This window comes from Achroia grisella, unplaced genomic scaffold, assembly GCF_030625045.1.
Source record: "Achroia grisella isolate CSIRO2021 unplaced genomic scaffold, CSIRO_AGI_Agris_v1 utg794, whole genome shotgun sequence".
NCBI classification, from domain to species: Eukaryota; Metazoa; Arthropoda; class Insecta; order Lepidoptera; family Pyralidae; genus Achroia; species Achroia grisella.
This window is the reverse complement of record NW_026713026.1, coordinates 1,100,923-1,117,203: the sequence shown is the minus strand read 5'-3', so window position 1 is coordinate 1,117,203 and position 16,281 is coordinate 1,100,923. Positions and strand designations below refer to the sequence as shown.

Here is a 16,281-nt window from a genome sequence, read left to right as displayed (position 1 = left end):
ATTAAGTCGCATCCCTAATTTAAAAAATAAAATTACTCTATGACACACTAAGTCTGAAATGCTCGTTTTCTTGAATTATTGTAATAATTTAAAAATAATAATTGTTCATATTTATGATCAAAAATTCAAATAATAAGGTTATGGGAACATAAATGTATAAAATGAAGTCCGTTGTGGCTTATGTGAGAAGCCTTCTTGGTTGGTGTGATGAAAATCCTGATATTAGGACAAGCTTCAAACGCGACAGGTATGACATGTTTACAGTTTACAACATTAAAATTAGTTATGGCGGCAAAGTCTATGAAAAATCTTGCTTGTTCAATACATTGAAATAAAAAAATATGCTCAAAATACCATTGAAATTGGCATCTAAGTTCTGGAAGTAAGTAACATTTGAATTAGAAACAGCGTCGCTATATTTTTCCTGCAACGTGTTTGGGTTTACTTTTCAGGGTAGAAGATGATTTTTCGTCCGATGATGATTTTCCGACAGTCAAGAAACTCAAACAGATGAGGAAAACTAATTTCCCCGACGTTATGGCGGAAAAGGGTAATAAATATTTTGTTATTTCTTTGATATTGTGTACTACTAAATTGTATGGAATAAATTCATGTTTCCCTTTTAAAATGTAATTAGTACATAGTTATTATAAGAAACTTTATCTAGAAACAAATACACTACATATATTCCTACTGACAACGTTTATATTATACTTAATAACTAGTAATTTGCAAGAAGCAAGATATTTGTTTTATTTATAAAACATTGGAAACCATTACTTAACTCATAAAACCCTCTTTTACCTGTTTCTAATGTAATTGGAACCTAAAGCTTCAGTGGAATATGGTAACTATTGCCTGAATATGAGTCAAGTCACAAAGTGAGTTTCAATTTGTAGTCCGGTTCCCCAGAAACACTCTGCCTTCATAGAAGAGGACTATGGGAAGGGGGTGGTATATTTTAGGAGATGATGGGATGAGCATGAGGTCAGATCACATTGGCCTGTCACTATAAATTCACCAGGAATTTATCATAATGGTTTTTTTTATGAATGATAATGGAATGGTGCAGCCGCCCGTGCTAACGGTTTATGCTGATGGGGCACTAGTGGAGGATTATAATATGAGAATGAGATCAGGTCAGTTAGCGCAACGAGTAACTAATCTAACTTCATACTGATTCCATCATCCTCGACTGGTGCCCCACCCTGTGCATCAGGCCATTAACATCCTGAAAACAATAGGGTCTACATACTTAACAATTTCTTCCATATATATATTGATATCATAAAATAACTCATGTGAGAGTGTATAATAAAATAATGTAAGATGAAAATGTTACACCTTTATAGGTCTACAAAAAGTTCATAATTTTCTAAGTAATCACACTTAATATTAAATTAAAATGAGCTTTTATGATAACTGCATAATTATAAAAAGTTAGTTTTCTGACCTATGACAATCTGTTCTGTGATATTATGTTATTAATAATCATGTTTATTTATTTACTGACATCAAAACTAAGTGAGCCTTACAGTTTCCCAATATGCTCACTTAGGAAAATTACACAAAAATATAATACATTAATAATTATAAAACAATAGCAACCTACAAATTAATGTATTATTTAGGTAATCCATTGCCATTCTAAAATAAAAATCTCATATAAATATGTCCAGCTCAGGAAATTTTTTAACTACACCCTTGAATAGAATCAGTTCAAGATTATTGTTAAGATATTGTTTATAGGTTCATTATATTGTTCCATTGTTCATTACATGAACAATGGTCCAGATGAGCTGCTAAATGTAAAGAATAGAAATATAGTGTACATTAGATAAATTATGGTTTTGAAAATGGTTAACAATATTTTTTATTCCTTTTCAGATTTATGGGACAAAGATAAAACAAAAGTGCGTTACATACCCATTCAAATAGATAGGGGTCATCCTAGTACCTCAACACCCAATAGGTCGACAGAGAAACAGAGTAAAGTTCGTACTGTGCCGATAAAATTAGTAGGGGTCAAGGAAAATGGTGGCAGTACACCATATAGAAGGGCGAATCTTAACAGACAAGTGCTACGTGTGGTGGATGATGGTGAAGGTGATTGTGATGATCAAGAGGTTAGTATTTTTTTTCTTTTACCATATGCCATCACCATTATGGTTCATCATCATTGCCTTGCCTTTATCCCATTATTCGGCGCAGTATGTCATTCTCTTCCACTGCTCTCTATCGGTCATTGTATCTGAACATACTCTTCTTATATTCATATCATCTTTCACACAATCCATCCATCTTTTCTTAAGGCGTCCCCTCCCTTTACATCCATCCACATTCATCAAATTTTCATCACCGTTATTTTTTTTTTTATACTACTATGGTGGCAAACAAGCATACGGCCCATCTGATGGTAAATGGTTACCGTAGCCTATGGACGCCTGAAGCACCAGGGGTGTCACGTGCGCGTTGCCGACCCTTAAGAAACCTTAATATACCCTTCTTGAAAAACCCCAAGCTGTAGTCTCGTGATAAAACCTCGGCAGGAAGTTCATTCCACAATCTAAGTGTACGCGGGAGGAAGCTCCTCTGAAACCGCACTGTCCGAGACCACTTAGGTTCCAGCGTGTGGGAATGAATTCCCTGTCGATGGCGAGCGGTGCGATGGTGAAAGGTGGCCGTAGGCATCATGTCGAACAATTCCTCAGAACACAGTCCGTTGTATAATCGGTAGAACACACAAAGCGAAGCGAAGTCTCGCCTCAAACTAAGTGGCTCGATACCGTCAGAGAGATTGGGATCATCGACAATTCTCATAGCACGTCTCTGAACCGAGTCAAAAGGACCGAGCTGGTATCCAGGTGCTCCTGCCCAAAGATGAGAGCAGTACTCCATGTGCGGCCGAACTTGAGACTTATATAAGAGGAGTCTCTGGTCCGCAGTGAAGTACCGCTTCGCTCTATTGAGCACACCGAGTTTTTTGGATGCCAGCTTAACCTTTTCTTCGAGGTGACTACGGAACTCAACTGTGCTAGAGATGTCGATACCGAGAATCCCAATACTCTTAGAGATGGTAATGGACGTGTTCTGGAATTGCGGAGCCACAGCAAAAGAGGTTTTCTTAGCGGTGAACGCGCAGGCTTGTGTCTTGGTAGGGTTGAATTGAACTAAGTTCAGTCGCCCCCAATCGGAGACTCTGGTAAGAGTACTCTCGATTTCAGACACAAGCTGTTCGCGGTTTGCCTCCACAACGGAAAGAGGGATATTAGCACGGCCCGTGTAAAATGCGTCCCCAGTACTGTCATCCGCATAACAATGAATGTTAACTGTAGTTAACAAATCATTGATATGCAGCAAAAACAGTGTCGGGGAGAGAACGGAGCCTTGCGGGACGCCAGCGTTAATGTCCATGCCATCGGAGCAACTACCGTCGACTACGGTTTTGATGCATCTGCCAGACAAAAAACTAGCAACCCATTTGCATAATCCCTCTGGTATACCGTACGAGGGCAATTTCGATAGAAGACCTTGATGCCAAACCCGATCGAATGCCTTCGCCATGTCAAGGCTGACTGCCAATGCCTCACCTTTACTCTCGATGGCAAGAGCCCAACGGTGTGTGAGATACACTAAAAGATCACCAGTTGAGCGATTATGGCGAAAGCCATATTGACGATCGCTCAATAGATCGTGATCCTCTAGGTATCCCAGGAGCTGTGTGTTAATTACACGCTCCATCACCTTGGAGAGTAGAGATGCGATAGCGATAGGCCTGTAGTTCGATGGGTTTGATCTGTCGCCCTTTTTTGGCACAGGGTGCACAAGGGTGGTCTTCCATGAAGACGGAAATTGCCCAGAGGAGTACGAAAGCGCGAAAAGGCGCGTGAGTACGGGACACAACTCCGGAGCACACTTCTTTAACACCAATGCCGGTATGCCGTCTGGCCCATTCGACTTGTGGACGTCAAGAGACAGTAACTCTCGCCGGACACGCCGTTGCGTTACGGATATTTCCGGCATAGAGTTACCACACCATGGGATGGTAGTAGGTATGGTGTCCCCGGCGTCCAAAGTCGAATTTGAGGCAAAAAGAGCGCACAACAAATCGGCCTTCTCTTTTGCACTGATTGCCAAGTTATCATCCGGCTTCCGTAGTGGTGGTAAGGACGACTGACTAAAGTTACCTTCGGCAGCTTTGGCAAGCGACCAAAAGGCACGACTTCCAGATGGATGTCGTGCTAGTCGTTCACCAATTTTACTGACGAAGTCGAATTTGGCTCTAGCAATTACTCTCTTACTAAACCTGGATGCAGCATTTAAATTCCGCCTTGCATCAGATACGTCAACATCACTGTTGGAACGAGCCGTGGTCCAAGCCAGATAAGCAGTTTGTTTAGCCTGTCTGGCTTCTCTGCATGACCTATTAAACCACGGTCGCTTTTTCGCCCCTGAAGAAACAAGCAGATTTGGAATAAAACATTCCATACCCGCAAGTATGACTTCAGTAACGGCGGCTGTATAGGTATCGACGTCTTCTGATGCAAAGCAGTACTGCTTCCATGGGTACGATGCGTAAAATTCTCGCAATCTGTCCCAATCTGCAGATTTATAATTATGTTATGGTTATAATCAGTTTTTTTTTATTGTCTTATTAATTATAAGACAATAAAAAAAAACTTTTGGGATATTGGGATATTTTATAGTATTGTTAAGGACAGATACAATGCATGATTCATTGTATGTATCTGACATCATCCTCCATAACAAACTGATTTTACCTGAATGTCATTTAACTAAAGTTATTTCCTTTTATGATAATTGGATAAGGTTTTACAACAAACTACCAGTCTGTTCTAAATCTGCCTGAAAAAAGGTTTGAATATCGTATAAAACATTTCCTTTGTAAAAAAGCATATTATAAAATTGAAGAGTTCCTTAACGATCATAATGTTTTCATAGAAAAACTTAAAATTTATAGCGCTGACTATGTTATCTAATTGCACTAAGCATACCTTTTATTTGTTATTGTGTAATTATTTATACATATATTTAAAAAAAATCTATTCAAAAGAGCAACACACAAGTTTCTTGCTCGATCTACTTGTGATGAGGCAGATTTCCGAAGCAGCAGAGTTTTCAATGGTGCTTAAATGAAATTTATTTGAATAAAGGATTTGTGTTGCTTTTTATTAATAAATAATTATTAACTTTAAGTTAACGCGCGACTTCAGCGGCGTGGAATTTAACTTTATATTTCTAAAATAAAAATAGCTTAAGTTACTTATTACGTCAGCTACCTGCCAAAAAAGTCCCGTCAAAATCGGTCCAGCCATTTCAGAAATTAGTCGGAACAAACAAACAGACAAAAATTGTAAAAAATGTTATTTTGGTGTATGTACCGTATTTATATTCATATGCATGTAGTAAAAAACGGTTATTTCAATATTACAAACAGACACTCCAATTTTATTTATATGTATAGGTAAATAATATTTATTTCTTTTTTTTAGGTAACATGGATAGAAAATAAACCAGAAAAACCATCAAAAGTATATATAGACTTGGATGAGGAGGAATCCGACCACAACCAACCTGACGACGATGTTATATTCGTGAAAAAAATATCAACACCACCACCACTGAAACCATATAAATACTTCATTGCGAACAGCAGCGAAGCACCCGACGGGGTCTCACGAGAGCCAGTGTACTATAAACTTAGTCGAAAACTAAACGACAGAAATGCAAGCACATCACCAAGAGCGTATAGTAAATTTAAGGCACCAGTAGGTATTACTAAAATATATAAAAAGGCACCCACGCCGGTCCCAAAATGGATGCAAGAAAGCAAATCATCGAATCTCCCAACATTAAGAAATAGATATCTAAATTTGAACGGCAACTTGAAAACAACACTATCTGAAGTGTTCAACTTAGACGAAAAGAAAAACTATCAAGAACTTATCAGACGAGTAACCACTACAGCGAAACCTGTGTCATTAGGGAAACCTGGCGATATAATAAGTCTAGCCGAAGACGCAGCTTCGTTTCGTTTGACGCAAAAAACACAGAAAAAGGCCTTGGACGAACTAAAATTTGTGGAGAAAGGTCTAAGTGCGGAAAAGGAGAACGAGGTGACAAAGGAATATGATCCGATTACGGTTGCATCAATAAACTCGTCAGACTCCGAGGTAGAAATTGTTCATTCTGAGTCATCGACATCTTCTGTTAGGATAGATCCCATAAATTCCCTTAGAGAGTCATTTAAAGATCGAGCAGTAATATCCAGTGATTGGCTCTCCAAATTAGATACAAAATATAAAAAAAAGAAACAGCAAACTCAGGAGAAACTGGTGGACGCGCGACGCGAGTCCGATATTATAACAAAAGTAAATAATGAACAAAAAATAGCACATTTAGAGAACAAATTGAAGTATGAATTAAGTATACCGGAAAGTCTGTTCGAGGAGCCTCAGCCGACTGTCGAGCTTCCGCCTTTAACGCCTGAACAGGAGAAATTAGTCAATAGAGCGCTGGGGCCGGGCCCGCCTGGACAAGTTCTAGTAGAGAAATTCAATTTAAGAATACATAGGTAAGTAAATGCTGTTTTAAACTTTTTTCTTGTTTACCATTATTTCGTTCTTCAGATATCTGTATCTGACAGATGATATGATATTGAATTCAACAGGATATGAATATTAATCACAATGTTTCCTTTGTGTGATGCTTCAGACATTTGTATGGTGTATTTCGACTTGGTTTCCAGTCATACTGTGTCTCCTGAGTAAAGTGAATGAAGTTGTTCAGAATTGTAATAATTATATTAACAGGATATGTATTCCTGATATTTCGATGCAGTTACAAACATCCTGATCACAGGATCACTGGGACATGGTAGATGGACTCTACATTGATGGAAAGCCTCATTAGAAACGAAATTAATCTTATAAATAGTAATATCTCAGGACAATTCACACACCGCCACCTAGTCCCATGCTAAGTGAAGCTTGTTTTACTAGACAACTAATACAAATACGTAGATATATTCTTTTTTTGTATATACATAAATAGAAAACAACGCCTTACCTCCGAAGGTCGCGGGTGCGTACAATCGAACCCGCGACCATCGGAATTAAGGCGGCGCACTAAACTGCTAAACCACAGAGGCTGTCATGGCAGTAAGCTTACCCCCTGCCACAATGTATTCGTATATACTGAGCGAAATGTAATAAAAGTCTATATTTTTTTTAACACATTAAAAGACCGCATCCCCACGATGATGACCACCCACAGGTGATGACCCGGTCCCAATGTGTAAATTCACGAACGAAAGTAAATTTACACATTGGTACTTTAAGTGGTGGGTATATTTAGAACACCCAAACAGAATAGTTTATTTTCTTTCCAGGCGAGATCTTCAAACACTATCTGGTCTCAATTGGCTCAATGATGAAGTAATAAATTTCTACATGAATTTATTGATGCAAAGGAGTGAGGAGCGAAAAGACCTACCAAAGGTGTACGCTACGAATACATTCTTCTATCCCAAACTTATGCAAAGTGGACAGGCCGGCCTGCGGAGATGGACGAGAAGGGTAAGAATTTGTGTGGAGAATAATACGAGGTTGTCTGATTGAGATGATGTATATTACAGATGATAATAGACTGACAAAATGTACATAAAAATATTGATCTGATATATTAAATAACACTAGGAAAACGTAAGGTGGGTGACACAGTTTAGACACGGCAGTGCTCACTAGACAATATTCAATTTGTCTTACTAGCCATTATTAAATGCAATTATTATATTTATGTATCTAGTAACTGTGTCCAATAAATTCATAAACAGACGAAAAAATCAGAATATCAAGGGGAAAGGGATTGTTAGTAATGGGGTTATTACCCATTGCTAATTCCATTCCATGTCAGGTTGACCTTCACGTGGTTTCCCCTGGAAACCACCTCATGCTCATCTCATCATCCTCCACTGGTGTCCCGCCAGCGTAACCCGTTTGCGCTGGCGGGTGCCTCATTCCATTATTATCCATAAGAAAAAAATCAAATATTTTTACTCATGTAGGTCTATTACAGACTCTTATGTTATGTCAAAATTTACCGTCAGTTCGCCGCGAAACCGCGGATCCAGCTATGTATTATGTATATATAACTTTTAATTTTCTCCGAACCCAAAAAAAAGTGTTCCTTAATTAATGTGCATTTTAGGTGGACATATTCGCGCACGACCTGATGGTGGTGCCAGTACACTTGGGAGTCCACTGGTGTGTGAGCATGGTAGACTTCCAGAACAAGAAGGTATCATACCTGGACAGCATGGGCAGCTCCAACCAGGCGTGCCTCGACGCTCTCATGCAGTACCTGCGCGATGAGCACCAGGACAAGAAGGGACAGCCTTTCGATGATAAAGGATGGAAAGCGGAGTGTTTGAAGGTTAGATTTTACAAAATTAATTAGCAATCTCAAACTATGGCTAATGGCAACACAGCCGAAGCCAAAAGAAGAGAAAAAAAACTCTAATCAATGGAAACATATTTTAAGGAGCCCAATTAATGTAACTTTTAATTATTAAATTTGAATTTAAATGAATACGTAAAAAATGTTATTTTGGTGTATGTACCGTATTTATATTCGTATGCCATCTGATAATTAGATTCAAATAACCGTTTTTTACTACATGCAAGAAACGGTTATTTGAATCTAACTATCAGATGGCAATAGTAAGTAGCTATGACGTGGTCTAGTGTTTTGAGTAGTTATGCTCACTAAAATATCCAGACTTGTGGCGGCGTGGTGGGCCGGGTCATTGGGCTCCTTAAAATATGGTCGAGCGCAGTGATGGCTGGCTCATACGTCATACTCGTGAACGAGTGCAGCTTGTAGGGACTGATCTGCTCTAATCACTATGACTGATTTACTCTTATTTACTTACTCAACCATTAATATTTTCTCTATTTGAGTATTTCATTGAATTAGTGCCAGTTGGTGTTTTATATCCACACACTTCAACTTAAAAATGTGAACTAACAACAAAATTATTTAAAAGAGCAACACGCAAGTTTCTCGCTCATCTTTTTGTGATGAGACAACTTTCCGAATGAGCGGTAGATTGAAAAAGAAAATGTGATGACTATTCAAAAGTGCTTCAATGTGTTTATTTGAATAAGTGATTTTCTATTCCATTCTCATCATCATTTCAGCCGGTATCTATCCACTGTTGGATAGATACCTTTCCCAAAGACTTCCACCATGTGCTTTCTTCCGCCTTCCGCATCCATCCACTCCCGGCCACCTTCGTCATATCATCGGTCCATCTTTCTGGAGGGCGCCCGACACTTTTCGACCCATATTCTATCCTTATTAATGTTACAAATGCGGAAGTAACTCTGTCTGTCTGTCTGTTTCGCTTTCACGCCAAAACTACCGAACCGATTTAAATGAAATTTGATACACATATAGCCTAGAATCTGAGAAACTATATAGGCTACTTTTTAATCCGAAAAGTGTTGTAAGGGTTTGAAAGGGGAATTAAAGGTTATATGGAAGTATCGACAATTTACGCGGACGAAGTCGCGGCAACATCTAGTTCTAATATATATGTGATGAAAATATGCATGTTCGTTGACAAATACCCACATATATTTAAGAGAAACTGTGATTCCAGAAAGTAGAAATAGACATAAATACAAGCTGTATGTACCTAAACAGAGATTTCCAATTTTTTCAAATAATCATTTGTGGAATATTAACATTTATTTAATAATTCAATAAATTATTTATTGAATTATTAAATAAATGTTATTATTCCACAAATGATTGTATTATTAAAATGTCAATAATGTATTGTAATAATAATAATAATTTATTAATATAATAATGTAATATTAATACTATTGTAATTTTTTACACGCCGGAAACGGCAGGGCATTTGAAACTCATATAATTTTAAGACCATTATGTACACATGTTCCAGTAAAGGAATTGAATTGAATTAATGATATTATCGTTCAGCAGAACATACCGCAGCAGATGAACGGCAGCGACTGCGGCATGTTTGCGTGCACGTTCGCGGAGTTCAGCGCGCGCGGAGCCCCCTACACGTTCACACAGGCGCACATGCCCTACCTGCGGCGGAAGGCCGCGCTCGAGATCCTCGCCGGACGACTGCTGCTGTAGCCCAGCGGTCACCATCTGTTACTACCGTCTCGCCTTCCACACGACACCCTGATCGTCAAGAACAATCCTGAGCGCGTACACACGCGCTGAATCACCATCTCCGCCATCCACGATACACCCTAAATCACCAAGAACAACCCCGAGCGCGTATCCACACTATGCGTTAAATCACGAAGAACAACCCCGAGCGCGTACCCACACTACGCTCTAAACCACGAAGAACGATCCCGAGCGCGTGCACACTACGCACTAAATCACGAAGAACATTCCCGATCGTGTGCACACTACACATTGAATAACCAAGCGCATAACCACACTACGCGCTAAATCACGAAGAACAAACTCAAACGCGTGCACATTACGCGCTGAATCATCAAGAACAATCCCGAATGCTGACTGTACACACTTCATCATCAGGAAACATCGTGAGCTAACATTTTACTTACTATATAAGTGGAACTGTAAAACCATGCGTTAATACCATGACGCTATATTAACGCTATACGAACTCATCATCAGAAATAAGGACTTTACCTTCAACATAAGTGGAGTCGTAAAACCAAGCTCAAAATAACTTGATTTACATGTAGTAAATGAACTTATTTATGGTAAACCCAGTAATTTATTCAGATTCGTTATTTTTTTAAATGTCAGCAAAGAATATTGATCAGAATCGGAATACAATATTTTATATTGCAAATAAGATGCTACAAAAATATGTGGAAACTGTAAATAACTACTCAATTACAATATCTGTTTAATAAAACTACGACATTAGCTGCCATTACACGGCACGTTTTATCACGTGCGCTATTTAGCGCGGATAAACCACTCGCAATCGCAAGGGATTGCATATTACTATTATTCTGGTTCAGTCTTTGGTACGTGAATTCATTAAAAATTTTTATTTATTCCATAGATTTTAATTTCCAAAGACACGTCTTAAATTCATAAATTATTCTCATACACTGTCCAAATGTTACGAGTGATGTAATTAAAGAATTATTTAAGAATACACCTACATGGTAGATATGGCGATGTGAGAAGGAGAAGGACTTCTTTCATTGTGTTTCTACCAAACATTTTACAGCATCTTATATATAAAATTCTCGTGTCACAGTTTTCGTTCCTATACTCCTCCGAAACGGCTTGACGGATTCTCATGAAATTTTGTAACCGTATTGAGTAGGTCTGAGAATCGGCTAACATCTATTTTTCATCCCCCTAAATGTTAGGGGTAGTCTACCCCTAATTTTTTTTTTACTTTAAGGCAAAACAACGTTTGCCGTGACAGCTAGTAATGTTATATATGTTACATTTGATTATTTATCATTAAAAAAGATAACGAAATAATACAGTGCCTGATTAACCATACAGGGGTCCCTGTCAATGCAATCCTTGCAGTCTCCTATGTAATTAAGAAAACATCTGAAAATAGTTGCTCAGTGCTATTTTTTATCTGGATTGAAAGAAAATAGAATGTAGTTTAGCTTTTTAGTTTGAAGCACATAAGGGGCCGTTCAAGTATTACGTAACCACTTTTGGGGGGGGGGGGGGGGGGGGGGGGGGGGGGGGGGGGGGGGGGGGGGGGGAATAGATGGATCTGTTCTCTAAGTTTGTTACTGAGGATACCAATTTTCCAAATAAATCGTCGCTCTATGAATCATATTCAATGTACTAGCTACCCGCCCAAACTTTACACGGGTGTATATATCGTCGATTAAATAGAAAAATGACATTTTTCGAAATTAGAAGCTAGAATTGCCTCCTTGTATTGTATTGTATGTTGGACTCCAGTCTCCGCAATTTGCCTCTCATTCGGGCCGTTGTGGATGTAGAGCCAGACTACTAAAGTAGCCAGCCAAGCTCCTCCCAGTAGCGCAGAAGTGTCCTGGTGTCTTCACAGGCTTCACGGAGCGACCTCACCGATCCCCAGACTACTAAAGTAGCTAGCCAACCTCCTCCCAGAAGCGCAGAAGTCTCCTAGTGTCTTCACAGGCTTCACGGAGCGACATCACCGATCCCCAGACTACTAAAGTAGCTAGCCAACCTCCTCCCAGAAGCGCAGAAGTCTCCTAGTGTCTTCACAGGCTTCACGGAGCGACATCACCGATCCCCAGACTACTAAAGTAGCTAGCCAACCTCCTCCCAGAAGCGCAGAAGTCTCCTAGTGTCTTCACAGGCTTCACGGAGCGACATCACCGATCCCCAGACTACTAAAGTAGCTAGCCAACCTCCTCCCAGAAGCGCAGAAGTCCCCTAGTGTCTTCACAGGCTTCACGGAGCGACATCACCGATCCCCAGACTACTAAAGTAGCTAGCCAACCTCCTCCCAGAAGCGCAGAAGTCTCCTAGTGTCTTCACAGGCTTCACGGAGCGACATCACCGATCCCCAGACTACTAAAGTAGCTAGCCAACCTCCTCCCAGAAGCGCAGAAGTCTCCTAGTGTCTTCACAGGCTTCACGGAGCGACATCACCGATCCCCAGACTACTAAAGTAGCTAGCCAACCTCCTCCCAGAAGCGCAGAAGTCCCCTAGTGTCTTCACAGGCTTCACGGAGCGACCTCACCGTTCCGAGGATTTGTTTAAAATTACCTCCTTTTATATAATTCAATTAAATTAACCACGCCGTCTTAATCATTATCTAAATACTTTTAAAATGATATATAATACTGCTGTCTAAATTTAAAACTCTAAAGGAAAAAATCATTTTAATAAATTTAAAAACTTTAAATGTTTGTCTTGTAAAAAATGTACATTTCGAGTACTGCCATTTTCCTATTTAACCAGGAATTGACCTGGGAAATACACCTCTTCAGAATACATTAAGTGTTAGGCATTTCACAAGTTGAGCAGAGGTTCTGAACGCTCATACTCCTCCCTCCTAACCCTTTCCTAATTCCACCCCCCTTTAACCGACGATATATTATACATATAAACTTTCCTCTTCAATCTCTCTATCTATTGCCAAAAACTACATTAAAATATCGTTGCGTTTAAAAATCTAATACTGCGGAAGCAACTTCATTCTACTATCTAAATATATATAACCCAAAGGTGACTGACATAGTGATCTATCAACGCACAGCCCAAACCACTGGACGGATCGGGATGAAATTTGGCATGCAGGTAGATGTTATGACGTAGGCATCCGCTAAGAAAGGATTTTGATTAATTCTACCCCCAAAGGGATAAAATAGGGTATGAAAGTTTATATGAAACTTTGTCAATTTTAAACCGATCGGGCTGAGATTTTGTATGCATAAAGCTACTATGACGTAGGCATACCCATAGAAAGGATTTTGATAAATTCCACCCTTAAGGGGATAAATTAACGCGAGCGAAGCAGCTTGCAAAAGCAAGTGTATATATAAACTCGGGCCACTTCGCAGTCACCTACTCCGACTGATAGTTAATCCGATCCTGTATACCCAATGAAGTGAATACTACTTACACAACCGTAATATGTATAAATATATTATATGACTAAATGAAATTTCCTACTAAAATTATAAAAAGATGAACATATCCTAAATTAACAAAAATTATACTTTTTACACAACCTTGCGAGATACATCTATGTACTGAGTTTCTATATGTTTGTAATACAAACGTAAATGTAAATATTAGAAAATTAGAAAAATCTTACTTATATATATAAATATAAACGCGAAAGTTTGTGAGTATGGGTGGATGTTTGTTACTCTTTCACGCAAAAACTACGGAACGGATTTTGATGAAACTTTATAGTAATATAGCATACACAACAGAATAACATATAGGCTATAAATTTCACGCGGTTGAAAAGTATTATGTAATTTTAATGTCTTTTTTTCTATTAATAATATCATATTTCTCATCTAAAAATATTGACCATTCTTTCAGTTGAGATTTACAAGGACTTGGTCGATTGAAATTGAAATTTATATAAACTAAATATATATAGATTACTAGCTACTCGCCCCTGCTTCGCCCGGGTGTACATGTATTATATATATATATATAAACCTTCCTCTAGAATCACTCTGTCTATTAAAAAAACCGCTTCAAAATCCGTTGCGTAGTTTTAAAGATTTAAGCATACATAGGGACGGACAGACAACGACAGCGAATTTGTTTTATACAATGTAATGAGATAACAATCTATGAATCTACGTACATAGATGTATTTGCAAGTATAACATCTCAGGACATTTCACACAGCGCCATCTAGTTCCAAACTAAGCAGAGTTTGACTTATGGGTACTAGACAACTGATAGATATTTAATTTCATTTTGTAAATACATATTATACATATAAAACACCCAGACCAATACAAACACTCGTACTTATGAATACAAGTTTGTACCCTGCGAGGAATCGAATCGCGACTATTGGAAATAAATAGGTTTACTAGATCAGAGGCCGTCAAGTTGATAATGCATTGTTGAGATGATTTATGAAATGAAATCTTTATATGTTAAGATACATATTGAAATAAGGAATTCGTTGTGCTAGCTGTCTCATCCGGCTTTGTCTGTTTTATATTGCAATGCTCTAAAACAGTGATTCCTAAAGTGGTCTATATCGACCCCCAGGGGTCTATGACAAATAGCAAGGGGTCTACGACAGTGGTCATCTTGTTGTTTTTAACACTAAACTTTACTAGAGTTAGAAATTTACAAAAAATCAATACCAGTAAGACTGGCGGGTCAACCCAAAACCGAAAAATATGGCAAAGGGTTTACGACACAAAAACGTTAGGGAAGCTCTGCTCTAACAAGAATTACAAGGATTACCGCTTAAAACAGCTTACAAGGATTGCCTAAAAGAGCAACACACAAGTTTCTTACTTATTCTTCTTGTGATGAGACAGTTTTCCGAATAAGCGATAAATTAAAAAAAAATGTTGACTATTCAAAAGTGCTTAAATTAAGTTTATATGAATAAATGATTTTCTATTTCTAGAAGACTTTGAAACAAGCTCGTAAAATGTATATAAAGTTTTGTTATTTTTAATTTATTGGTATCTTAAATAGGGTATAACGGAATGCAAGTTTAAAGTATTGTTACTAATATTATAAATAATAAATTATTATTATAATAAATTATAAATGGGAAGATATGCATGGTATCGTAAGTGTTGGGACTAGCGACTTCACGCGTTACTTCTTTCCCGGTTTAAAGTCTGTTCTTCTCTATATGATTCATTCATTCATTCATAATTTAAGAGCTACGCTCTTGTCGGTGGAGCTCTTGACACTTTCCGCGATCTTCCATCATCCTCTATATGAGATGCTACTGAAATTACATATAAACTTTTGTGTTTAACACATTGTTTATATTGTTAACTGGGTTTTATCACGAATAAATTTATGGTAAATAAAGGTATTAAAGTAGGAGTTTTTATTGAGGGTTTTGGGCTATTGTCAGGTGCTAAGACCGGTAGCGCTGCGACCTGCATAGATCTATTGTGCTCGCCTTTTTTCAAAGTTCGCTCCCTAGACCCGTCAGGGACAAGAATTGAAGGTTTTCTTAGGAACGATGGTTTTTATCTCAGTATAGAGTGTATATTTTCCAAATAAATAAAATATTTCGTTTAGGAATGGGCTGTAACCATATAGAATGACAAGCTGTACACGTAACTTCGTCCGCGTGGAATTTAACTTTACTTTTCTAAATAAAAATAATAATAATAAAAGTAGCCTGTTACCAAAAAAAGTCCCGTCTAAATCGGTCCAACCATTTCAGAGATTAGCCGAAACAAACAGGCAGTCAGACAAAAATTGTAAAAAATGTTATTTTGGTGTATGTATTTATATTCAAATGCATGTAGTAAAAAATGGTTATTTCAATATTACAAACAGAAACTCCAATTTTATTTATACGTGTAGATAAATACTTCTATTTCCAATAAAAGTATTCGTGTTAAGACCCGATTAATAATATAAATTATGTCAAATTACATGATTATAATGTTAACAACGAATAAACATACTCACTTAAGCATTTATAATATTAGAGGTTTATATAGCCCGGTTATGAACAACCTTATGGCGGTGACTTTCTACCAAGAAAATGAAGGCAAATGAAGTAGAAAGAT

At 38.0% G+C, this 16,281-nt stretch overlaps 1 protein-coding gene across 3 annotated transcripts; it reads left to right on the top strand.

Annotated features, from left to right (window-relative positions):
• The first annotated feature begins 59 nt into the window (after positions 1-59).
• Positions 60-10,410, top strand: LOC131851675 (sentrin-specific protease 1-like). 3 transcript variants are annotated; one of them, XM_059202205.1, is made up of 7 exons: positions 60-247; positions 453-550; positions 1,888-2,126; positions 5,514-6,595; positions 7,412-7,598; positions 8,230-8,454; positions 10,036-10,410. In XM_059202205.1, exons 1-7 carry the CDS (start codon positions 153-155, stop codon positions 10,195-10,197), a joined length of 2,088 nt encoding a protein of 695 aa, XP_059058188.1. In that variant the 5' UTR covers positions 60-152; the 3' UTR covers positions 10,198-10,410. The 3 variants fall into 3 exon arrangements, with proteins under 3 accessions (XP_059058188.1, XP_059058187.1, XP_059058189.1); XM_059202204.1 differs by having other exon boundaries at positions 10,033-10,410; XM_059202206.1 differs by lacking the exon at positions 60-247 and adding an exon at positions 293-382 and having other exon boundaries at positions 10,033-10,410.
• The last annotated feature ends 5,871 nt before the right edge of the window (positions 10,411-16,281 follow it).